General features: G+C 58.9%; 9 protein-coding genes across 9 annotated transcripts; 4 read left to right on the plus strand and 5 right to left on the minus strand.

Moving 5' to 3' along the window:
- Positions 1 to 159: 159 nt before the first annotated feature.
- On the plus strand, positions 160 to 2,125 carry BDZ90DRAFT_233726 (hypothetical protein). The gene has a single exon (XM_025506742.1). It carries the CDS (start codon positions 202 to 204, stop codon positions 2,089 to 2,091), a length of 1,890 nt encoding a protein of 629 aa, XP_025360328.1. The 5' UTR covers positions 160 to 201; the 3' UTR covers positions 2,092 to 2,125.
- Positions 2,126 to 2,185: 60 nt separating this feature from the next.
- Positions 2,186 to 4,481, minus strand: BDZ90DRAFT_233727 (hypothetical protein). Its single transcript, XM_025506743.1, has one exon. The coding sequence runs from the start codon at positions 4,406 to 4,408 to the stop codon at positions 2,225 to 2,227; it is 2,184 nt and encodes a 727-aa protein (XP_025360329.1). The 5' UTR covers positions 4,409 to 4,481; the 3' UTR covers positions 2,186 to 2,224.
- A 224-nt stretch (positions 4,482 to 4,705) lies between these two features.
- On the plus strand, positions 4,706 to 8,656 carry BDZ90DRAFT_233728 (hypothetical protein). The gene has a single exon (XM_025506744.1). The coding sequence runs from the start codon at positions 4,893 to 4,895 to the stop codon at positions 8,469 to 8,471; it is 3,579 nt and encodes a 1,192-aa protein (XP_025360330.1). The 5' UTR covers positions 4,706 to 4,892; the 3' UTR covers positions 8,472 to 8,656.
- BDZ90DRAFT_60791 (hypothetical protein) lies at positions 8,621 to 11,275 on the minus strand. Its single transcript, XM_025509715.1, has 3 exons — positions 10,130 to 11,275; positions 9,919 to 10,012; positions 8,621 to 9,513 (listed from the first exon to the last, which is right to left on the minus strand). The coding sequence occupies exons 1-3, from the start codon at positions 11,126 to 11,128 to the stop codon at positions 8,771 to 8,773; spliced, it is 1,836 nt and encodes a 611-aa protein (XP_025360331.1). The 5' UTR covers positions 11,129 to 11,275; the 3' UTR covers positions 8,621 to 8,770.
- Positions 11,276 to 11,423: 148 nt separating this feature from the next.
- Positions 11,424 to 13,183, minus strand: BDZ90DRAFT_261926 (hypothetical protein; the record flags this gene model as incomplete). Its single annotated transcript, XM_025508423.1, has 2 exons — positions 11,424 to 12,603; positions 12,687 to 13,183. The coding sequence occupies 2 exons, from the start codon at positions 13,181 to 13,183 to the stop codon at positions 11,424 to 11,426; spliced, it is 1,677 nt and encodes a 558-aa protein (XP_025360332.1).
- A 220-nt stretch (positions 13,184 to 13,403) lies between these two features.
- Positions 13,404 to 14,003, plus strand: BDZ90DRAFT_261927 (hypothetical protein; the record flags this gene model as incomplete). The annotated part of the gene is made up of 3 exons (XM_025508424.1): positions 13,404 to 13,460; positions 13,535 to 13,732; positions 13,800 to 14,003. The coding sequence occupies 3 exons, from the start codon at positions 13,404 to 13,406 to the stop codon at positions 14,001 to 14,003; spliced, it is 459 nt and encodes a 152-aa protein (XP_025360333.1).
- Positions 14,004 to 14,434: 431 nt separating this feature from the next.
- Positions 14,435 to 16,746, minus strand: BDZ90DRAFT_267678 (hypothetical protein; the record flags this gene model as incomplete). Its single annotated transcript, XM_025508711.1, has 2 exons — positions 16,278 to 16,746; positions 14,435 to 16,159 (listed from the first exon to the last, which is right to left on the minus strand). Exons 1-2 carry the CDS (start codon positions 16,722 to 16,724, stop codon positions 14,435 to 14,437), a joined length of 2,172 nt encoding a protein of 723 aa, XP_025360334.1. The 5' UTR covers positions 16,725 to 16,746.
- Positions 16,747 to 17,449: 703 nt separating this feature from the next.
- On the minus strand, positions 17,450 to 20,050 carry BDZ90DRAFT_261929 (hypothetical protein; the record flags this gene model as incomplete). The annotated part of the gene is made up of 1 exon (XM_025508425.1): positions 17,450 to 20,050. The coding sequence occupies one exon, from the start codon at positions 20,048 to 20,050 to the stop codon at positions 17,450 to 17,452; it is 2,601 nt and encodes an 866-aa protein (XP_025360335.1).
- A 593-nt stretch (positions 20,051 to 20,643) lies between these two features.
- Positions 20,644 to 21,383, plus strand: BDZ90DRAFT_281122 (hypothetical protein). Its single transcript, XM_025509337.1, has one exon. It carries the CDS (start codon positions 20,652 to 20,654, stop codon positions 21,273 to 21,275), a length of 624 nt encoding a protein of 207 aa, XP_025360336.1. The 5' UTR covers positions 20,644 to 20,651; the 3' UTR covers positions 21,276 to 21,383.
- The last annotated feature ends 1,138 nt before the right edge of the window (positions 21,384 to 22,521 follow it).

The raw sequence follows: 22,521 nt of genomic DNA on the forward strand, positions 1-22,521 counted from the left end.
AGTAGAGCGCGAGGGGCCGACGCGGTGAATGAGGATGGCTCGAGCGCGCCAGTCTATCGACCACGTGGCCCCATCCGCATCCGCGGATCGATTTGTCTGAGCTCCCTCGAGAATTTGGCGTCGAGGAGGCGGGAAGCGGACGCAGCTACTCTTCCTCATCACCATCATCACATCACCTCCATTACCTTTCTTCGCAGAGCAATGCCAGCCAAGACGCTCGCCGCTTCACTCGCCGACTTGGATGATGTAGCACCGCAAGATGAGGATATGATCGCTGCTGGTCCATCGAAGCCCTCAAGGTCGAGAAAGAGCGGCGCGTCAGACGATGAAGGAGGAAACGACGACGACGAAGGTGATGACGACGACGAGACAGCGTCGATCGATCGATCACACTACACCGACGTAGGCAAGAGCGATAGGAGGAGAAAGGCAAATCTGTCAGAAGATGCGACGGGTACACTGAGATCGGGAAGATATGCTGGCAAGACGGCTACGCTGGCTGATATGCAGGAGAGCGAAGACGGCGACGACGACGACGACGAGGATGAAGATGAGGAGCTCGACAGCGGCAGAGAAGACGAGGATCTCGATGAAGAGGATGGCGATGAAGAAGAAGAGCTCATGGGTAGCGATGCCGAGTCAGTGGGCAGCTCTGCTCCCTCCATCGAGCCAGTCAAGACCAAGGGCAAAACAACGCAAGCCAAAAAGTCCAAATCAGTCCGCTTTGCTCGCGAAGATGAGGACGACGCCGATGCAATAGCCACGGCATCCTCTTCGCATCCTACCCTCTCTTCCTCTCTTGCCTCTCAATCACGCCTCCTCAGCACGCTACGAGACGAGGCAAAGAGCGACGCCGAGCGCGGCGAGGTCGTGGAGGCCGACTTGGCGCTGTGGCATCGAACTTTGGAGAATCGTATTCGCCTCGAGCGGGTGGTTGGGGGAAGCAAGGGCTTGGGAAAGATAGAGCCAAGGGCGTACAGGCGTTTGTTGGAGGAGGCGGAGGAGCAGGAAGCAGAGAGTAGCAAGACTGCGCAGGCTCATCGTGAGCTCCTTGCTAGCTTGCAAGACCATGCGGATCTCCTGCTGGAGGCGCAGGCTGAGCTGGTGGCTTCGTGCGTGGGACGAGAGGGCGAACAAGAGGACGAGGAGCAGCGTGCCATCCTGCAGGAGGTAGCAGCCACAGGGGAGAAGCGCAAGGCTCGCGATGAGGCTGGAGAAGAAGAGGAGGACGAAGACGAGCTTCGTGCTCGTCATTCTCGGCATACCTCCCTCTTACTCCGCTTCACACGAGACGCTCTGCAGCCCTTTGCCACCTCGGTCTTGGACAAGCACTCTGCACAAGCGTCTAGCTCTGCATTGGGTGCTGACTCGAACAAGTTCTCGGCCAGCTCAGCCCCGCTCAAAGCCTTTAACCAGAGCATCCCACGTCAAGTCGACTCGGCAATGGCAGGCGAAGCGGGTAAGAGGTTAGTGGAGAGGACGAAAAAGTTCAGAGGCGCCGCCGGGGGTGTTGAGGGGGCTCAAGGTGCAAAGAGGATTGGTGCTGAGCTTCTCGACGACGACGGCAACGAAGAAGAAGACGAGCAGAACGGTGCAGCGGCGCAGGACAAGGACATGGACGTGGAGACATTCGACGACTCGGACTTCTATGCCTGGCTATTACGCTCCCTCATCGAGTCGCAGCAAACTACTGGGGCAGCAACGAACGGCTCCGCCCTACCATCGACATCCGATGGTGCATCCGCCACCCCCCTCTTCCACCCGCGCACCAACACCAAGACCAAAGGGATCGACACACGCGCTTCCAAGGGGCGTAAGTTGCGATTCGAGGTCATTGAGAAGGTGGCCAACTTTATGCCTAGGATTGAGACTCAAGATGGAGAAAAGGGGGCGAGATGGACGAGGGATATGGTGGATAGACTGTTCGCGTCTTTGCCCTTTGCTGCTACTGTGCAGAAAGGTGGGAAGAAGGCGAAGAAGGCGAGATTGCCCGTGGAGGAGGAGAAGGAGGAGGCGGAGAGTGATGATGAGGAAGATGGGGAGAAGCCGATAGCAGGTGGGGAGCTGGGTGATTTGAGACTGTTTGGGTAGGACTGCTCGTAAGTCAAAATGCAAAGCATATCCTCAATACTCGTCAGTGCGTGACGCGGCGCAGGCAGAAGAGCAGAAATGTGCTGCTGCTTCTCTGGTTCATTGAATGATGCTTTGCATTGCGATCCTGGACTCAATCGTCCATCTCATCATCGTCATCCCCACCAGCGTCTCCTTCCCCATCAGTAGGCGCTGCCGGTGCGACAGCTGCTGCCCTCCTGGACCTCCTCGATCTACCTCCCTCCTCCCCTTCATCTTCCGCAGCATCAACCTCCTCTCCACCAGCCTCCTCGCGCAGAGCTGCAAGCTCGTCGTCTCCATCCAGCGACTCGTCGTCCTCATCTTCGTCCTCCTCGCCAGAAGAACCAGAGTCGGAGCGATTCGATTTTGCGGGGCGCTTCTTCTTGGGAGCGTCTACCTCCTCCTCCTCCTCCTCCTCTTCTTCCTCTTCTTCCTCGGCTTCTTCGTCGGCCGGCTGCGCTGACTTGTCTGCTCCGTCCGAAGTCTTGGGCTTCTGGCTGCTACTTGTCTCGCCGCCTGTCTCTTCGTCATCCTCATCATCAGAGAAGGCGGCTCGAGCTCTAGCGGCACGACGGGCTGCAGCTGCAACATCGTCCTCTTCCTCCTCTTCATCCGCATCCGCATCTACCACTCCATCCTCTCCAGCAACGCTCTTCTGTCCGTTTACCTTGCCAACCTCCTCGTGTTCCTCTGGCTCCTCCTCCTCCTCCTCCTCCTCGCTCTCACTCTCACTCAACTCAGGCAACTCCTCCTCCTTCAACGCTCCGTGCTCAATCTCTACCCTCTTGCGCAGTCGCTTCACCAACTCCTTGTCGGTGACATCGCGATGCGTGAGCGCCAAGTCGGTCCAATGACCTTCGTCCTCTTCCGCCTGGCTCGCAGCACCTCGGCGACGTTGTCGCTTGACGCGGAGTGTGGTACGTGTGGTGATAGGGTGGTAGTATACCGTACTTGATGAGGTGGATGCAGCAGGCGAGTCGAGGTATTTAGCTTCACGCTCCAGGAGAGGAAGCTGGGTTGTGGCTCCCTTGTCAAAGCTAAGCACCAACAATCTTGCCAGATCCTCCTCCAATCCTTGTCTCTCAGGATCATAATCCCTCTGATGTCTATAAGGGGTCGTGCACTCCGCCCTCTTCCTGGCATACTCCTCTTTTGCAGCGCGCATATCCTCGCTCTCCTCCTCCTCTTCCTCCTGCTCATCCGTAGGCTCCAAAGGCAACTGGCTCGCCCAGCCTCTTCGCCTGCGCATCTCCTCGCGACGGACGACGGCTCCCTGACGAACGGAAGCGTCAAGCTGGCCTGCTTGGTCGGAGAAGAATTCTCGCTCTTCATCGTCTGCAAACGCATCGGGGTCGGCGAGGAGGAGCTCATCGAATTCTTTGAGTGGAAGGTCGATGGGCTCCGCTGAGGGCACGTAGAGGGAGACGTGCGTTTGTCGGGTAAGGGGATGGGTGCGTGGTCGCAAGATGGAAAGTGGTAGAGTGGCAGAGGTTGCCGCGGCTGCCGCTGCTGCTGCTGCCGAGTCTTCGTCGTTGTGCTTGCCCGGTGGATCCGCAAACTTGAATACATGCATCTCTGTTGCCCAAGTGTCGAAGTCTGGGTAGAGGTCCATAACCTCTACAGGTTGGAGATTGCGCTTCGCCGGGTTGGGATGACGAAGCGACGCATCGCCCAAGGGCTGTGACTCGATGGCGCTGAAGGTCTCATTAATGCGTTGCGCCTCTGCGTCGGGTGTGACCTCCTTGTTGGCTGAGGACGAGGGCTTCGAGGCGCGCAGAGCAGCTTCTGCTTTGGCTTTGCGGTCTGCGCCGAGATACTCTGTGCGACGTAGCCATGCGACGTCCTTTGCGCTTACGTCGGGGGTGCCATCACGACTTGCTATTGCGGCTGTGTCTCCCGAAGAGGCGAGGATACTGGATGATGATGGCGTAGCTGTGGCTAGAGGGGGAATGGGCGCATTGACGAGATCTGGGTTGAGCAGCCAGGCATCCTCGGCGTCGAGGTCTGCGGCATCCAGCGGCGGAAGAGTAGCATCCGCGATGGGAATGGGCCTTCCTCGCTCATCTGTAGCCCACAGCTCGGGGAAAGCGTTTATATCGAGGGGCATTCCACCCTCGGAATCGACTACCAGGGGTAGAGGCACCGATTGGGCGAGACGATTGGCCCATGTTGGATCTGCGTATCGTGTTGCTGGTGTGGGGATGGAGAGGAGCTTTGGTGGATAAGGAGGCAGAGGAAGAGGGTTCGGGTAGCGAGTGCGCTCGATGAGGTCGGTGCGTTTGCGACCAGACGACATTGCGGCGTGTCCCACTGCTGGTGGTGGTGGTGGTGATGATGCAGAGGGACGCCAACGACGGGAAGGAAGGAGCTGCTCCTCGTCGAGGCAGCCGACACAAGGGCGACGAGAGGGCATAGTCGACAACACCACGTGGCAGTGGTCTCGCGTCGAGCAGTTGGCTCCGTTGGTCTGTGGATGCAGCTCGTCCACCGCTCGCTCGCCGCCTGGCTGCGTTGCCGCTCGCTCCTCGTCACCACACTTGAATCCTTGGCTCCAACTCATATCCCCTCTCTCTACTCTTTGAGCCCCAGTCGATGGCTCTGAGTCCTCAACGGACTAGGCTCCTTGACACTCGTCGTGCCCCAATCATCTTGCGCACATCGGCCAATTTGCCATTGCACTCACTCATGCCGCCACCCACGACGATTTCCCACACGACGACGACGACGACGACGACGACGACTGGTGAGCACCAGCTCTAGTAAGGAGCATACACGCAATCATGTCCAACCCATTGGTTTCACCAACACTGGAGCATAGATCGCTCCTAGCACGGACAGCTGCATCCAACAATGCGAGCGCCAGCTCTAGCAGCTCCTCATCATCACCGGCAGCTGCTCCACTTGCGCCCCTTTCATCATCCTCAATCATCAATGGCAGCGGCCCATCATCTGCACCCAACTCCCATGCTAGAGCATATCTCGACGCCATCTCACCACCAGCGCGTCGTCTAGCTCTGCAGCGCACCTCTTCCTCGGTCAGCTACAAGCCCCAGAAGCCTAGCTCTCTCGCAGCTTCCGTCGCTGGATCTGAGCATGACGATGATGACGACGAGGAAGACGAAGACGAAAGACAAGATGATCATGAGGCACGACGTCGTCGCAGTCAATCATCGAGTCGAGCAGGTACCAGCGGCTTCAGCGGCGTCTCCTCGTCTGCCTCGTCCACCTCCTCTGCATCGTTGCGCAACTCTCTCGCCATGTCCTCCTCTTCCTCTCCACCCGAGGATCAATCCATCGCCTCGTCCACGGCCACGACGACTGCCGCCTCCACACCGCCAACAATCGACGTGTCCAGCATCCTCTCGCTACTGGACGACGTCCATCTAGACGAAGAAGACAAAATAGAGCGGGTGCGGGACCGCCTTGGCCTCTGGCTCGAGGAGATCGAAGGAGGCGTCAAGCCATCTCCTTTTCGACTGGATACGGTAGTTCTCGACCTCATGCATCGACACCGCGAAGACGTCAATCCAACTGGCGCCTCTTTCCCTTCCTCCCCGCTGAGAAGACCAGGATCGGCAAGGAGCTTCTCGGGCCAAAATCTTCATCGCCCTTGGACACCCTCCAAGACGCCTTCAGCTGCATCGATACAGAATGGAAGCGATGCACCTAACGCAGCGTTGTCACCGACCTCGAGCGCTCATCTCGGTGGAGTACCCGCACCTCCGCGAAGTAGCAGCCCAGCACCCACGGGTCCAGACCCAGGCGTCATCGGCTCAGGCAGTCCTCGCGGCTCACCCCGATTCTGGAATCGAGCCCCCGCACCTCTCTCTATCTCCTCGACGCATAGGGACAGCTTCGATTCCACCGCGAGCATAGCGGGCAGCTCCAGCAGCCCCTGGGGTGGTTTCAATCTTCTGGGTAGTCCTTCAACTACCCCCGCCTCTTCATCCACGGCGGGGTCCAGCAGTTGGCTCAACGCGCCCTCTTCGCCTCGCTCGGCTGTCCCACCTCCAGGTCTGCCAAGCACGGCCACGACCGCCAGTGCAGCCAGCAGCAGCGGAACGGGTTTGACTACCCCCGCACAAACGCAGAGTAGTAGCAGTCGCCCTACATCGCCTTCGCCCTTTAACTCGCCACGCCTCAACGTCGCCGCGGTAGCGTTCAAGCCTCGCACACCCTCGGCCAGCACGAGCGCGAGCAGCACGGCTGGCTCCGTACTCAGCAGTAGCGCCGGTACAGGCGCCGGTACAGGCGCAGCGATCAGTATTCCTGCCCGCCGAGGGGATCTCGCTGCCCCTGCACGTCGCTCTTCCAGTCAGGCTATACTGCACAAGAATCACCCGGTCGGAGCAGACGATGAGGATGAAGATGATGAATTCTCGCCATTCGCTGGCGCTCCTGCAAAGGCGGACGCCCTTGTCGCGCCGGGTAGTAGCTACTACAGTTCTTCTGGAGGAAGCAGCTTCGGTGAGGCAGGAGGGGAGATGGCGCTCGCTGCGACTGCGGTAGCCGCAGGAGAGGAAGATGAAACGGGCTTGAGTGGGGGTGCAGCCACTCCGTTCGATGTGCTCTTTTCCATCCTTTCGGGCGTGGGAGCCTCTTCGTCGGCTGGGACGGCGCAGTGGACTCCTGAACAAGTGGAAGAGGCCCTTGCTGCGCACAGCTGGGATGTCGAGGCCACCTTGTCAGCCATCGTCGACGCAGGGGGCAAGCCGCCTGCTGCCGGGTCCGCTCGCAACAGCAATCTGACTGCTGCGGCTACTCGCTCGCCAAGACCACCGCCTACTGGACCTGCTAGCTGGGCCGGTGGAGCCACAGGGCGAAGCTCGAGCGGCGTCTCCCTCATGTCGCGGGACGTCTTCTCCTCCATTAGAGGCGGCACAGGTGGGAATGGCTGGTCCTCTTCAATCTCATCTCGCTCTCGCCCTGGCGGACTAACTGGCTCTCCAGCGCTCAGCAACGCATCCCCTCTGGCCAGCCCACAACCTTCACACTCCTCGGCTTTCGCTAGCGGAGGTAGCGGGCCCGTTGGACCTGGTAGAGTTTGCCGCTACTTCCTCTCGGGAGACTGTAGAAGGGCTGATTGTCGCTTCTCTCACGACTTGAGCAAGGCGCTCTGCAAGTTCTGGCTCAGGGGACAGTGTCTTAATGACCCGTGTCCCTTCTTGCATGACGAGGGAGTGTTGCTCGCATTGGCTAATGGTGGAGCGCCCGGAGGTGGGGTGACGAGCGATGCCGGGGACAAGGACGGTGGTCGGCAGTCGCAGCAAGTAGACGACTTCCCCGAGCTGCTACCCCCTTCAGGTCCAAGGGCGCAGCGCGCTGCTTCGGCTTCAACGAGCGGGCCGCCCGCAGGTGCGCCAACGGGTCCAGCAGCGAGCGATCCAACGCGCTCACGCTGGGTCCATGCAGTGCAGCGCAATCCTGCCGCCTCCTCTTCGACTGGTCCAATTGCAAGCGGAATTACCACCCCTGTGGCTGCCATGCTAGCGGGATCGGCCCCAGGCTCAGAAGGAGCTATCCATCTACAAGCGCGCAACGCTCCCGTCACCCGCCCACCTCTGGGTCCACGAACCGCCTCCTCCACATCCTCCACCGCCGGCCCAACGTCCACTGTCACCTCCTCCAAACCCCCCAATCGCATTCCTCTCCATCCTCCCACCCTCCTCCCAACCCTATCCCACGCTGCAGCCCACTACACCTCACATCGCTCCTCCCTCCTCCCCCTCATCGAACAACGCAATCGTTGTCTCGCCCGAGCGTCCGAAGCGTTCCGTTCAGGGGATGGGGCTGAAGCGCGACGCTGGAGTGCAGAAGGTCAAGCTTTGAATCGCGAAGTGGCCTCGAAGAGCGGAGGCGTTGCGCGGGGGATAGTGAGGGAGCGCATGGCTGAAGTGAGGGAGAGGCTCATGGGCGGGGGAGACGCGGCTGGTGGAGGTGGGGGGATGGGAGTGGGTGGGTCGACTGAGCCTGCCGCGAGAGGGTTAAAGGGACGGGTTTTGGCCAATGGGCTAGCCCTCTGCCTTGGTGTAGCGAGGAAAGAGGCCCTGCCCACTTCTGCTGGAGGGGCAAACTTGAGCGCGGCAGAGCGGACGGAGATCCTGGTTGATCTACATGGACTGCACGCAAGTGAGGCAGTTGAGATTGTGGAGGAGGTGTTGCTCTCCCTTGAAGAGGAGAGCGAGATGCGCGGCTTGGTCTATTTGGCCGTTGGTGTGGGCAAGCATACGAGTGTTGCGACGGATAAGCGCAGGGGTACACGGGTGAGCGCTGGGGTTAAAGGTTGGTTGAGCGGGTGGGGGTACCCGCACGTTGAGTGGGAGGGCGTCGTTGGGGTTGATGGATTGAGTCATTGGTAACAACTAGGCGATGAGTGGGCTCGATCGTAATGCGGGACGTAGAGAAGGGAGCGAAGGAGCTAGACGATGGGGGAGAGAAGACATGAAGAATCCAGACTACCTGAAGAAATCACAAAGAGGCATTGCCCCGAGGTCTTGGAGTGGAATGATCATTGTCTCTTGGGTACTCGTGACTATCCTTGTTACACATCTGCGTTCGGACGTATGCTCAAGATGCCAGTATCGCTCATCTTCCTCCCTCGGCGTGGCTCGCTCTCTCTGTCTCTCTTGGAAATTTAGCGCCTTCTCCCCCCCTTCTACTAGGTCACGTACCCCGCCTCCTCATCAGCCAAAAAGTCCCGCATAGCCGCTTCTGCCTCTTCATCCCCGACTCTCGTCGTCGCCTTTGATGATGAGAACACCTTCTGCCTCTGCGTCAACCCCAACCCACCACTCGCAGTCCGGCTTGTCCGCACAAGCCCCGCCGGCCTGCATGCCGTGGACCTGCCCTGCTGGGAAGCAGAGCCCAGTGTAGCTCCCGGCCTGAACCCATTCGTAGGGGACGGCGCTCTGCTCCCCGCACTTGTGCTTCGGCCCGCGAGGGCGACTGCGCTGCCTAGTCTCTTCTTTGCGGGGACGGTCGCGCCTGCGGGAGGATTAGTGATCGAAGAGACAGCGGTGCCGGAGCGCTTTGTGGGGGAGGTCGAGGTGGTACGGGCGCGACGCAGGTGCCGAGGGTCAGGGAGGTCGTCGACATCGCCATTGCCTTCTCGCTCTGATGCGGCCTGCTGGTCAAGAGAAGCTGCTGTCTGGCCGACGGCTTCCATCCCTGCCCCCGAAGGTTGGGCGAGCGTCGCAACCTCACGGCTGCGCTTTGTGGCCCGTCGCTGCACCGGCTCATTGACCTCGCCATGAGAATGAGACCGCTCGAAGGGACTCGACGGTATCCTCCCTTTGCCAGGTGCAGCCTGAGCTTTGCTCGTCGAGTTGGTCTTCGGTGGGCCGTAGAAATTTGCGGGGGCGACAGGATCCCTTGCCTTTGCTTTGAAAGCTTGTGGTGGCGCTTCAACAGGAGGCAGAGCCACGGGCGCACCGGGCTGTTCGGGTGCACCTTGCGTGTGTGAGTACGGAGATGAAGAGGTTGGACTCCGACGAGTGACTGTCGACGCTTGGGCTGCCGCAGGAGGTGGGGCGAGAGCGGACGGAGGCGTTGCGGCGGCTGGGAGCGGCATCTGGCTCAGGATGGCGTCGTCGAAGCACTCGACGTCGAAGGAGTCGTCGTACGTCGGGTGTGGGTGCTGCGACTGCTCTTGCTGTCGGCATGGCTCTGCTTGGGCGGCCTCTGACCGCCATCGTAGCTGCGTCTGCTCCTCTGCCGCCTCTTCCTTCTCTGACAGCACCTTACCGACAGGCCCGGCGCCCGTTCCCTGCTCAACCGCCTGCCCGTCCTCTTCTTGCTGACGCCCGCGATCAGCCAGTGCAGCTGACGTACCGTCCACCTGCTCCTCGTTCCCCTCATCCTCCTCCATAAAATCACTCAAATCCAACAAGTGTAAATCCTTCTGCCAATCAATCTCGTCCACTAGCACATCGAACTCGATGTCCGTTCCTGCTACACCCTGCCCTCTACCCTTGACCGTCGTTCCTCCAGCTGGAGAGCCTTTCGCCTTGGCAGCAGCTCTCGCCGCAGACGTGCCACCTACTAGTGTAGCAGACGACTTGCCTAGTGTGGACGTGCCATTCGCTGGTGAGCCAGAGGGAGGGAAAGTGGCTGTTCGCTCCCAGCTGGAGAGGGTGGGCTTGCCTTTGGTTGGTGTGGGTCGCTTTTCTCTTGATGATCGTGGGGTGATCAGACTGCTGTTGCTATTAATGGCGGTGCTTCGCTTGGCCTTCTGAGACGATTGGATGGCTGGGCTATTTCGCTGCCGGGCACAAGGGCCCAGAAGGTCGTCGTCGAGGTCCCTCTCCCACGAATCATCATCCAAGCTCATTACTCCATCCGCATCATGACCTCCAATGCCTACCCGCTCCTGGCTCTCATCACCCTCCTCATCTTGCTGTTGGAGCTGAAGTGTCAGATCCTCTAGCAATCTCTGCACTCTGCCTTCTCCTGCACCCGTTCCATTACTGTCCGCCCGCTTCCCGAGCGGGGGCGCAAAGGCGTCCAGATCTGCGTGATGCTGCTGCTGCTGCTGTGAGTGATGGGCAAAAGCGGCCGACGAGCTGGCATGGCGTCGCAGAGGTCCACTCGCTGCAGCGGAGGGGAATCGCCGCGGAGGTGGGCGAGTGAGCTTGCTTCGTCGATGGAGAGGACGAAGGCTGGACGTAGTCGAGGTGGAAGCTACTGAGGCGGAGGATGAAGAGGAAGAGGCGCGACTGCGATGCTGAAGGAGCTGATCTTGTAGAGTGGATGCGTTCGCTGAAGGAGGTACCGCTGGCAGCCTGCTCGGTCCTGCTTGGCTGGTTTCATCATCATGACCAAGAGATGGCAGCGATTGAGAAGGTGGCGCGTGCCAGAAGACTTGTGGACCTCGATCTCGGGATCGCTTCGTGGGACTGGCACTTTTCCTGCTAGTTCTCTGGTGCTGTTGCTCGTATGGTTGGTCCTGCTGGCTCGATTGCGACGACCGCTGCTGTGATGACGACGGGAAGTTGAGCGAGTCGAAGAGGGAAGACATCGCGACGTGATGCGTTTGGGTCGGCCTTGTCTCTAGCGCGAGGTGGATATCGACGACGGTGTGGGCGCGGTTGGGACCATGGAGTCTTTGCTCATGGTCGTGATGAGGATGAAAGACGACCGAAGCTGGACGGCTGTAGTACAGTGATGCGTTGAATGAAGGAAAGATGGAGACACAGACTAGCGCGGGAAAGCGGAGACTCGCGCCCACACTTCAAGGAGGAGACGGCAGCCGCGCCGAAAGCCACGCGACACCGCGTCACCTCGTCTCGCCTCCTCCAACACCTCCCACAAGCTTAGCGCTTCTCCTCCTTCTTGACCAACTCCTCATCACTGCTACTCTCGCTCTCCTCACCCTTCATAGAGCAGTGATTCTCCCAATCTCCCAACATGCCCTCCACGCTCGGGCTGACAGTGAATTTCCTATGCACTTCCCCCAACACCGTGGCCCTCTTCTCCTTGGCATCAAGCAGCGCCACATCCTGCAAGAAGCTACTCTGCGATCCTCCTGCTACTTCCATTACTAGCGGATTGTCAGGCGAGCCAAAGTGCATCTCGACGCGTCCGTCGCGGTAAACTTGGAGGCGGCCTACCATTCCTTCGGGGCCGGATTGGGAGGACGAGTTGCGGAGCGGGTCTGAACCGCTGGAGAAGCCACGTTTGAGCGCCTCGGAGTCGAGAGAGGAGCCAGAAGGCTTCGTGTCCGGAGGGGTGGCCGTGCCCCGTTTAGAGCCCTCGGCAAAGGCGACGCTGCGTTTGGGTTTGGTGGAACCACCTGGTGGTGATGAGGACAGGGCTGATGGTGGTGGGCCAGCGGCCGAACCGCCCCCTTCATTGTCTGACTCTGCTTTTGCCGGCTTATCCTTGGGCGCTTTGAACTTAGGGAATACCTGCGGGAATTGGAAGAGATATAGCCGATTGCTTGCATCGTCTCCTCCGCCCACGTCGCTGCTGTCGTCGAATACAAAGTCGTCGACTAAGTCGTCCATCATTTCCTCCTCTTCCGACTCGCTGAGATCAAGGGCGTCTGCACCGCGCACCACCTCATTCTCCTCTGCATCTGCCTCGGCTTGATCCTCTGCTGCGTCTTCCTCTGCTTTGGTCTTGAGGAGGGGAGTGGACGTATTCGAGTCAATGGTGCCCGCGCGCGAGGAAGGGCCGGACAGCCTAGCTCGCTCCCCTGCCTCCTCATCCTCCGGGTCAGGCTTGATACCGAGAGACTTGTCCTTCTCTTTGCCCTTCTCCTTCTTGACCTCGCGCTTCTTGATCTTCTCCTGCACACGAGGCAAACTGCGCGGCGCGAGGCTGTCCAGCTGTCCGACTTGTCCCATGTCCACAATCTCGATGTCCTCCTCTGGGTCTGAGTACTCCTCTGCGTCGCGCAACTTGTCCGGGTCGCGGTACGAGGCGTCTCCTGGTCGGCGCGGCTTGATGTCTGGTTTGAGGTCGTGCATGGATGACGAGGTTGTGGGTGCGCTGTAGGCGGGACGAGGGACAACCGAATCAGTTGTTCGTATGCGAGAATGTATGCTGGTCTAGTTGCCCGGTATTATACTCACAATCCACCACCACCTGCCCCGGTGGGACCTCCACGCTTAGAGCGCTCTGAGCGGCTCAAGCTACCCGTACCAAGTGCGAAGGGTCCGCTTGCAACCATCTCTATCTCCCGTCTCCCCCCTCGTCCGCCTCTTGCACCTCCCCTTCCACGTCCGCGGCCAGGTGTCGAAGACGAAGCACCAGCGCCGCTGCCACTCCCGCCCGCACTGCCGAAGCTCGAGGGAGTGGCTTCTTGCTTCACTGTGGCAGAAGCGCCTTCACTTGGCTTGCGTCGCTGAGGCAGGACAGGTCTGAAGGTCATACGGGGCTGAGCACGACTAGCTCCTCCAGCAGCCCCACGATTGACCATGCTGACCGTGGGGCGATTGAAGGGAGCTGAAGAGGATGAGGCGGCGGCGGGCCCAGGAGTGCCAGAGGGGGCACGCGGGCGAGGCTGATTACCATCTGTCGGGTTCGAGGGACGCCGAGGCGGCGCTGAGCTGTCCTCTGGTGGAGCCATCTTGGCTGGCGAGAAGTTGTGCTGGTGGTGAGGAGGGAGGAGGGAGGAGTAGAAGCAAAGTGCATCGCGACTTGAGTTGGACGGACGGACGGACAGAGGCCAACTTCTCGAGGCGCGGCTGGCTGACGTAAGCCGCGTCCAAAATCTGGCCGCTATCCGCCCTCGACTCGACCCGACTCGAGATGCACTCTTTCGCTTCTCTCCACCTCGTCCTCGTCCAATGACTTCAATAGCTGACGAGGCGCCGAAGCCTATTGGCATTGAAAGTCACAGAGATGTGCGTACAAGGAAGAGCTTCCGCTGGACAAGCTGCAAGAGACTGATCTCGATCCACCGGCTCTCGCTTCGCAGTACACCCCTCTCGCCCCGCTCCTTTCGCGATATCCTCGTCAGGCCGGACCTCTGTTCCACGCCTATCATCACCTCGTCCACTCAGCAGCTTGGACCGATGTTGCGCCCGTAGATATCCGTGGTGATGACGAATCGGATCCAGCACCAGTGAATAGCGGCAGTGGGTGGGGAGCGCTAATAGGAATGCGGCCACAAGGGGTAAGTCGACGCCGATCTTTCTTCATGTCCTTTCTCCTCATCTCATACTGACATCGCTCTCCTGCAGACCCAACCCGAGCTCCTCCTTCCTTGCCACGTAACAGACAACCTCTCCGTCGCCTACTTCCAAGCCGTCTTCTCATCGCTCGAGACGCAGGCCAAATCCCGAGACGGTCTGCAAACAGGACATATCCTTCTCGCAATCCTGTCACCAGATTCTACGGTTGTGTACTACAAGCTGGCAAAGGGGCTGGTGAAGCCGGTCAATTGAGATAAGAGAGAAAGATCAGTAGGACGAAGCCAGGGAAAAGGGGAATCGAGGACGGACAATTGCTTCAGCTCGCCGCCAAGCAATGTATTTGTACGACACGCAATCATCAATGATGACATCACAAAGACACCAGGGAGCTCTATGATCTCGTAATTGTGCTACCAAGAACAAATTTCAAGCATGTATCGACTACTCAGCATCGCTTCGCCGTTTTGCGCCGCGCTTTGGCTAGAGGCCCGCCCATGATGATATTGCAGCTTTGTTCGCTCGGGTCAGTCTCAAGATTTGCTCTTGTATTCGAGTGGTCGTGGTGGGAGATCACGACAAAGGCGACAGGAGGGAGAGGAAAAAAGATGCGAGCTCAACTGGCGACATTCAGAAAATGGGTTCACGAGCATCACGACGCTGAATCCCTTCAGGCAGTCACTGCCTCAACGCAGCCACTCGGCCGGCCTCAGCACCTCCTCACGTCCAAAGCTTAGACGAGCGATCTTGAGGAAGAAGGTGCCAACCCACGGCTCCGCCCCTCCTCCCGTAGCCACATTCCAGAAGAGTTTCCACTCGTCATCCCGGATCGGCTCGAAACTGCCCCTCGACCTGAATGCGTGCTCCAGATACCCGTAATCGCCGTCAAGAGACCGTTTTACACGCAGAACGAGGTCCTGCGGCTGCCCTCCCGTTACCTCGATGCGCAAGTTGACCTCACGCTCCTTATGCCAGTCTCGCTCGGGAATATTAACGAATGTGCCCCACTTGGAGTGCAGGAAAGCCGTGCTCGGCATCTTGATGCGCTTGCGATCTTTGCCCTTGTTGATGATGGGGAATCGAGCCCCACCGTCTCGCAGGCGAACGCCGACGTCATGGCAGGCAGCAATGCTCGGGTGCGGCTCAGAGGCCACAGAGTAGAGAATCTTGCCTGGGCGCCCTTCTACTGAGGCAAACTCGCCTAAGATGCTGAGCAGGGTATCGAGCTCCATGTCCAGGTAGCTTGAGAGGGGCTCGCACACAGGGATCTGCTTGCCATTCTGCGCCAGGATGAGTTGGTAATGTTTAAGGAAGTAAGAGGCTTCTGCGCTTGCTGCGGAGGGTTGGCAGGCATATCGCGAGGCATCGACAGGAACCATCTTCAGGAGGGCACGACCCGGGGTACAGGCATGACCCGCAGGCAGCGCGATGCGATGCTCTTTGCTGATGGTGACTTCGAGCGTGCTGCCCTTGATCGTGCAAGGCAGTCCGGCGCCAGGCTCGGTCAAGGTTGTCCACAGCGGCTTGCGACGCGCTGCAGGCATCGAGGTGATGTAAGAGAGGGTGCCGTTCTCAACATCGGCCGACCAGTACGGCTTCTTGCGTACCAGACGTGGGTCTGCCCGCTCAGCCCGCAGTGGCACTCGGTCCCCCTTGGGCACCTTGTCGACGTACTTGACCCAATTGATACGATTATTGAAAGCGGAGTTGACGTTTAGTCCGGTCTCGAGGTGGTAAGTGCCCCGCATGAAAGTAGTCGCAATGGAGCCGTGGGGCAATTTGATCTCGAACAGTTGGGCTTCTGGGTCGCTGAGGATGGACTCGTACTGCTCGTCTGTAGGAGCCGGACCGATGCCTTTGCCGTAGGCAGCTTCGAAGGAAGAGTGGATTGAGTTGCTTTGGCTCCCAGACTGGCGCGTCGAGGAGGAAGAGGGTGCTGATACGGGACTTTGAGTGGGAAGATCGATGTATTCTGGGAGGCGAGGGGCGTCATTGCTCTCTTTATCGCCGTTGTCGCCCTTGTCAGAGATCGATACAGAGGAAAACGCAGATGCGAGACCGGAGGATGTCCGCCCGTTGTCGGTCACCACACTGCTTGAAACTGCGAAGAGTCGCGTACGAAACTGGCGCGGCTTGCTTCGGCCCCGCAATTGAGGCTCAAGAGCATCGACCCACTCCTCGGAGCTGATAGGTGCCTCCTTGTGAAACTTGCGTGCTGCGTTCACGTACTGTCGCTGAGCGCCCTTCCTCATAGCGTGAGCTGGCAGGGGCTGCCAGGCAGTCTCGGGTATGTTCGTGGCAAATGCCCACTTGTCGGTGGCGTAGTCGAGCGAGCGACTTGAAGTCATCTCTCTCAGCCGGATGAGCTCGAAGGATGATAGCCGTCGGTGCTCCATCAGAGAATGTCTCGTCTAGCCAAGAAGGATCGAAGCTGTCTCTCTCAATATCTTTCCACTCCCCTTCATCATCGAATTTCTTGCTCAGGTCCTCCGAATCGGACGAGTCTTCGTCACTGCCGTCTCTACGGACGTAGCGACGCATGACATCTGGCCTGTCGTCCTTCTTGAGGGAATCTTTGAGCACCTGTCCCATGAGCACCGAGGACTGAAAGTAGAAGTACGACCCTCCTGCCGTAGCTTGCGAAGCAGTGCCGCCCGCAGGCAGTCGCCTCACCCTCACGCGAAACGTCTCTGGCACGCTTGTCCCCTGCGGCTGCAATACGGGCAGATACCAGATCGCTTCAGCGTGGCAGACCTCGATGGTGTCGTATTCGCCAGAGGGGCATCGCAGTCGGGGCTCGCTACGCTGTGCGGAGTAAGTAGGTAGAGGCGTGAGGAGGTGAAAGTACTTGTCGGTGATGCTGACTTCGACCGTGGCATAGTCGCCTTCGGGGTCGGGGAAGCCTAAGGGTGGGAGGGTGAAGCGATATCCTTTGCCGTCTATGACTAGACGGCGGGTGAAGCCCAGACTAGTCATGGCGAGAGAGTGAGATTCGTAGAATGATAAGAAGGGAGAACAGAGGCAAAAAAGCTTGCGAGAGCTTGCAGCTTTGATCCCCGCTTCTGAGCCGAGCCGACGCGGCGGGCCAGCAAGGGGGAAGTTGGTCTGGGTCAGCTTCGCTCGTTCCGCCGCTGCGGTCCACAATCATCACGCTGACGAAGAAAGGAAGACTTCGTTGATTTTTCACGAATGGGAATATGAGAGAAGAGGATGACGCTAAAATACGAAAGAGCAAAAGACTGGCACGGGCGACGAAGGGGAGACCGTCTGAGCGAGCCAGAAAGCACGTCTTCACGCCTTGTCGTGCGTGATGAAGAGGTCTTCTTACCCAAAAGACAGTCTTCCAAGGGTAACGAAGAATACTGCCGCCCATTTCATCATGTTGAGCTTGCAAGAGAGGGTCCAGAATGTCTTCCATTCCTTCTCCGCAATAGGCTCCGTGCTCTCATGACGGCGAAAGATGTACTCTAGCGCATTGTATCTCCCCTCCATTTCGTCATGCTTCACAAAGGGATGGCTGAGTTGATTTCTTCGCTGCTTCACGCCAGAAAGACAAGAATTGCGAGGAGATGCGGACACCAGAGTTGCGCCCGTGACTGGCGACACATTTGCGCGACAAGAGACATTCAATCGGAGAGAGAAAGGAGAGAGAAGGAGCAGACAATGCGAGTCCCACTGTCCTACCCCTCGCCCGCTTCCAGTCAGAAGTCGGGCTTGAACAGCTTGTCAGTCCCGAACGAGAGCCTCGTAGCGTTGATGAGGAACATGGCCGCCCATTCCTCGATTGCTCTAGTGGCGAGCGGATCCCAGAAGAGGCGCCACCCGCTCTCATCTACTGGCTCAAAGCTGCCATGAGTCCTGAACGCGAGCTCGAGGCGCGTGAACTTGCCTCTCTGCCCCTCTTGTACCCTCAACAGCAAGTCTTGTCTCCCGTCAGGCACCTTGCAACGCAGATTCACCTCCCTTGGCTTGAACTGATCCCCTTCAACCTCTCCGCTGCTCAGTCCCCTTCCATCGTAGATTGAGTGATGAATCGCCAAGCCCGGCATCTTGATACGCTTACGATCCTTGCCCTTGGACAGAATCGGCAGGCGGGCTCCACCGTCACGCATACGTGTGCCAAAGTTGTACACGTCTTCAACCCCGGGCAGGGCCTCAGGTACCGCAGTGAAGAGCATCTTGCCCTGCGAGCCCTCTGCGGAGGCGAACTGCCCTAGAAGGCTGAGAATCGAGTCGGCATTGTAATGCACGTCTTGCGCCAGTGGCTCGTAAGCGCTGTACATGTTGTCGTTCTGTGTGATCCACAGCTTGAAGTGGTTCAGGAAGTAGGACGCCTCTGCTCCTGCGGAGGTCGGCTGGCAGGCGTAGCCAGCTGGGATGGGAGTGACTTTCAGGAGAGCTGGACCGTTGCTGAGCATGACCCCTGATGGGCAAGGCATACGGTGGTCGAGAGGAAGGCCAAAGTTGACCTTGATTTCCCCGTCCTCAACCTTGCAGGGGTGGCCGATTTCAGTCTTGGTTAAGGCCAGCCAGAACATCTGACGCAGCTGTGCTGGTATGCTCGTAGTGCGGTAAACCGTACGCTCCTTCAGGTTGACAGCCCACTCGGTTGGGCGTGCCAGACGGGGATCCTCTTCCTTTGCTCGAGCAGGCACGGGGTCACCTTTGGGAAGCACGTCTACGTAGCGGGCGTAAGAGAGACCATTCTTGAAGGCGATGTTGAGGTTCAGGTCGGGTTCGAGGTGATGCTGCCCCTTGGAGGCGGCAATAAGGTCGGCGCAGCACTCGCATACCGCGCCCACGCCGCCTCCAGGCATTGGGATGGGGCGATGATGAACTGGACGACTAGGTGCGGAAGCCGTGACATTCCTGCTGCTGGACGACGAAGACGCGCCCAAGACGAACGGCTCTCGCTGAGCTGAGTAAGCCGTCGAGTGGGTCTGCTTGGACGAAGAGCTCGGCGTGGAAGAAGAAGCCTTCTTGCGGTGAGCAGGCACATTGGCGGTGGAGCTGAACCCCTCCCACTCCTCGCGTGAGATAGGTGCCTTGCCAGACCCTTCTCTGACCATGTTGACCATGTAGCGCTGAACGCCAGGCTTGGTGGCATAGGCAGGCAGCTGTAGCCAGGTCTTCTCGTCTGGAGCCTCCTCCTTTGAATTCCAGCTGACGGCATAATCCATGGATCTGAAGTCTTCGTTCTCAGCCGGATGAATTCGTAGTGTGATGCAGGGACCGTCTTTGGGTGGGGTGGCCAGAAGGTAGGCTTGACGAGACACGGTGGCCATGAATTCGGACGTGAAGATGTCACCCTTCATGATGTCCAACTCGCGAGTGCCCTCTTCGACTTTTGTGAACAGTTCGGGGTGATCCTCTGTCAGGAAATCCTCCATTGCATCGAGATCGTCCAAACCAAAGCTGTCGTCCGAGTGATCCGAGTCGTCTGAAGCAGATACGGATTCGCTGTTAGACCTGGCGGGTTTGGAAGACTCGGGTAGCACTGGCTCCTTCTTGACCTCGTCGGGTGCGATACGATTCCACTCCTGCTCAGAGAAAGGCTCCTTTCCAAAATGCTTTCTGCCAGCATTCACATACTGCAGTTGCACCCCAGGCTTTGTAGCGTCGAGCGGTAACGACTTCCACACGTCGCCTTCTTGCGGATCGAGGCCCTTCTGGTCGATTGGGCGCAGCGTGTACATGAGGCCTCGAACATCCCCATCTCTGATGGGTTTGTAGGCAATGATGATGTCGACTGGTCCGGAAAAAGGCGCATTCTGCGTAGTGGACTCCCAGAAAGACCTGGTAAAGATGCCTTTAGGGTTCTCCCCTAGATCAAGAATGTCCTTGTTCACGTCTACGCAGCGGCCCCAGTGTCCTTCCGGGGCTGAACTTTCCGCTGAGCCCGACTGGGGCGAGACGAATGAGGCGGCAGCATCAGTGAGAGATGCGCTGGTGTAGGAGTACGAGGACTTGGCGAGAGAGTGAGCAGCTTGAGGCTCCGTAGGTACGCGACGGACCTTGACGCGAAATATGTCCGGGTCACTGTTCCCTCGAGGCTGCAGGATAGGGACGCACCAGGTAGCGCCCTCGTGCTTGACTTCAATGATGTCGTACTCTCCTACTGGGTAGCGGAGTCGAGGCTTAGGGTCGGCGCAGCTATGAGCCTGATCAAGGAGAGCATGATCTTGCGTGAAAATAGCGACCTCGACTGTGGCGTAGTCGCCCTCGGGATCGGGGAAGCCCAGGCGTGGCAGCGTAAATCGATAGCCCCTGTTGTCAATTACGACTCGATGCGTGTGCGACATCGTGTCGGAGGACGTGGAGGAGGACAAGAGAGAGTCGTGCCGGCGATGAGACAATGGGGAACGAATGGGGCGAGGAGAAGTTGCAGTGGTTGGTGATGAGGGAAGGATGAGTTGATGAGCGGTAGACCTTGCGATCCTCCGCTGCCGCACCCGCTGCCAATCTCCGGCCGACGCGTTCCTCGTCGACTTCGATGAGCGGAAGCGCGCGAGTGAGTGAATGAGTGAGTGAGCAAGACTCGAGAGACTGGCTCGGCAACGAGGTGCGACCTTGCCTCCGCACTTCGCCATCATCTCCGCGGCGTCTAGACTACAAGCCACCATCGAGACCGCCTCCACTGCCATCGCTGCCGACTCTGCAAGCACTGACCGCCTACATCGACAGCCCCTCTCACCTGCAAGATCCCACCTGCAGGACGCATTGGGTGAGCTAGACCGGCTCACGTAGCGCAGCCCATAGGGGCGTGTTGGCGGCGGCGAGCGGTTACGTTGAGACAAGTGAGCTGAGAGAACAGATCAGTGATACCTGCACACGCACAGCTACTGTTCTTGTCGCTGATGCCAGCTTGGCCCATCGTCACCGCAGCACCTCCCAATCAGTGCGATGAATGGGCCTCCGACCCCGCTACCGCCAGGAGCTGCAAACGGCGAGCAGCCCATCCTTGCTTCAACGCCCTTTGCCTCACCCCCACCTGGGCCCACCACCGCCAGTCAGGCTGCTTCTTCCTCCCTGTTTCTTGGGCAGCACCAGCGCAACATCATCGATCACCAACTGTCGGTACAGCACAAACGCATCCTTGAGCTGGAGCGTCACAATGCCAGCCTCCAAACAGCCCTCAACTGGCACTCGACCAATGCATACAACTTGGCACCGCCTGGATGCAGAGCCGTTCCCATCTCACTGAGGCCGATCGTCGAACCCTTTCCCTGGCCGGTGAGATCGCATCAGGCTACGATGGAGGATGTAGAGTATTGCAGGAGGCTGAGAGGGTGGGTCGAGAGACTTGAAGGTCATTTGAGGCTGGAGGAGGGGGCGATGCTGGAGCAGATCAAGGAGGCTGCCAGACCAGCAGAGGGTGAAACGTCGCAGAGGCCAGTCACTGCAGCACCGACTGGAGCTGGAGGTGAGCAGGCTGGCAAGCACGATCGTCAGGACGAAAGAGCTGCCACCACCCCTGTTAGGAACAAACGACCCAAAACGACAGAAAAGGCTAGGAAGTCGGCCTAGCAGAGCGAGGAGCAGAAATGGAGAGCTGTCATGTAGCCTCCACGGTCAGCCAGGACCAAGCCTTTCAACTTCTGAAACATCCGGTTCCGATACTCCCCGCTATCACCTCGCCTCGACAGCGGATGACTTTTGCGCTCCTCGAGCCTGCCGCAGCCAATGTCGCTCCTTGTATAGCCTTTTCTCCTCTCTCAGCTCAAATCGAAGCAAGTGGTCTCCTCCTCTTTCAGACACTCTAAGAGTTCCGCTGACGGGAAGGGAGCTGTCGGGCCTCATCCTCATGTTACGTTCCATTTCGATCCAGTCAAGCCAAAGAGTCGAAGTCGTGCGCTGTGCAAAGCGACCGTTCTGGAGGAGCATTGAGCAGGTACGCTCGTGACAATCGTCACGTTGCATGATCGACGGCTTTCCATGGGCCAGATGAGGCCCGGGAAACGGCGATGGTCGCTGCCGTCGAGCTGGTCGCTGCAATGTTCAGCGACAGCGGTCCACCGATCCTCAAGGACATCTTCATTGCGCCACGCTCCAGTGAGCTCGATCAGCTCGATCAGCTCGATCGGCGGCTTGTCCGTGGCGATGATCAGGAGAAGGAGCAAGAGCAGAACAGCGCGAAGCTCGGCCGTCTCTCTTGCGCGTCCGTGCACGCGGACCGAGCTCAAAAAAGCAGCCCGCCTCTCCAGCCACCCCTGGCTCGTTGCGCCACTCCTTTCAATCGAGACTCCCGCTCTCAACCTCACTGGATACAGTGAATCGCGGAAAGCTTGCGTCGTGCGGAAGACCCGCTCAACGCCATGACCTCTTTGACTGGTGTCAAGCCGCTCTCCTTTCGTGGGTGAGCGGGGGTCGTTCAACTCGGCGGCGGCGTTGAAGCAGCTGCTAGTCCAAAATGGGGTCGGGGTGCAAAACCACGTGGAGAAAGTGGCAATTGTGGCTTGGTCTGACCCGCTCTTCCCTGCCGGCAGCGGCCGGTTGTTCTTTGTCTGTCGACCCAGCAGGCGCCTGCAGCACGAGACGGGAAAACGATGTCGACCTCGGGCAGGCCCAGACTCACACAACGGGGCATCGCGCCGTCGAAGGGAGAGAGTGCTGAGATTGAGGCGCTCCCCTCGTTCGTTCTCATGAGGAGCTGCTAATCCAGGTGGTGACGATCAGGGCGCGACAGCGTGTCCATTTCTCCTCATCATGTCGTCGTGAGCGAGTACGACAACCTCCCCCCTCTCTCTCTCTTCTTCAACAACCTCACCATCTT

Source organism: Jaminaea rosea, assembly GCF_003144245.1.
Source record: "Jaminaea rosea strain MCA 5214 unplaced genomic scaffold BDZ90scaffold_13, whole genome shotgun sequence".
In the NCBI taxonomy this organism is placed as follows: domain Eukaryota; kingdom Fungi; phylum Basidiomycota; class Exobasidiomycetes; order Microstromatales; genus Jaminaea; species Jaminaea rosea.

Coding starts and splice junctions, on each gene's coding strand:
- BDZ90DRAFT_233726 (XM_025506742.1), top strand. CDS start 202: ATGCCAGCCAAGACGCTCGCCGCTTCACTCGCCGACTTGGATGATGTA.
- BDZ90DRAFT_233727 (XM_025506743.1), bottom strand. CDS start 4,408: ATGTCGTCTGGTCGCAAACGCACCGACCTCATCGAGCGCACTCGCTAC.
- BDZ90DRAFT_233728 (XM_025506744.1), top strand. CDS start 4,893: ATGTCCAACCCATTGGTTTCACCAACACTGGAGCATAGATCGCTCCTA.
- BDZ90DRAFT_60791 (XM_025509715.1), bottom strand. CDS start 11,128: ATGTCTTCCCTCTTCGACTCGCTCAACTTCCCGTCGTCATCACAGCAG. Junction 10,013..10,129: donor GTGGCACGTCTGCGGCGAGA/GCTGCTGCCAAG, acceptor ATTGATTGGCAG/AAGGATTTACACTTGTTGGA. Junction 9,514..9,918: donor GTCAGCTGCACTGGCTGATC/GCGGGCGTCAGC, acceptor CTCCTGTTGAAG/CGCCACCACAAGCTTTCAAA.
- BDZ90DRAFT_281122 (XM_025509337.1), top strand. CDS start 20,652: ATGAATGGGCCTCCGACCCCGCTACCGCCAGGAGCTGCAAACGGCGAG.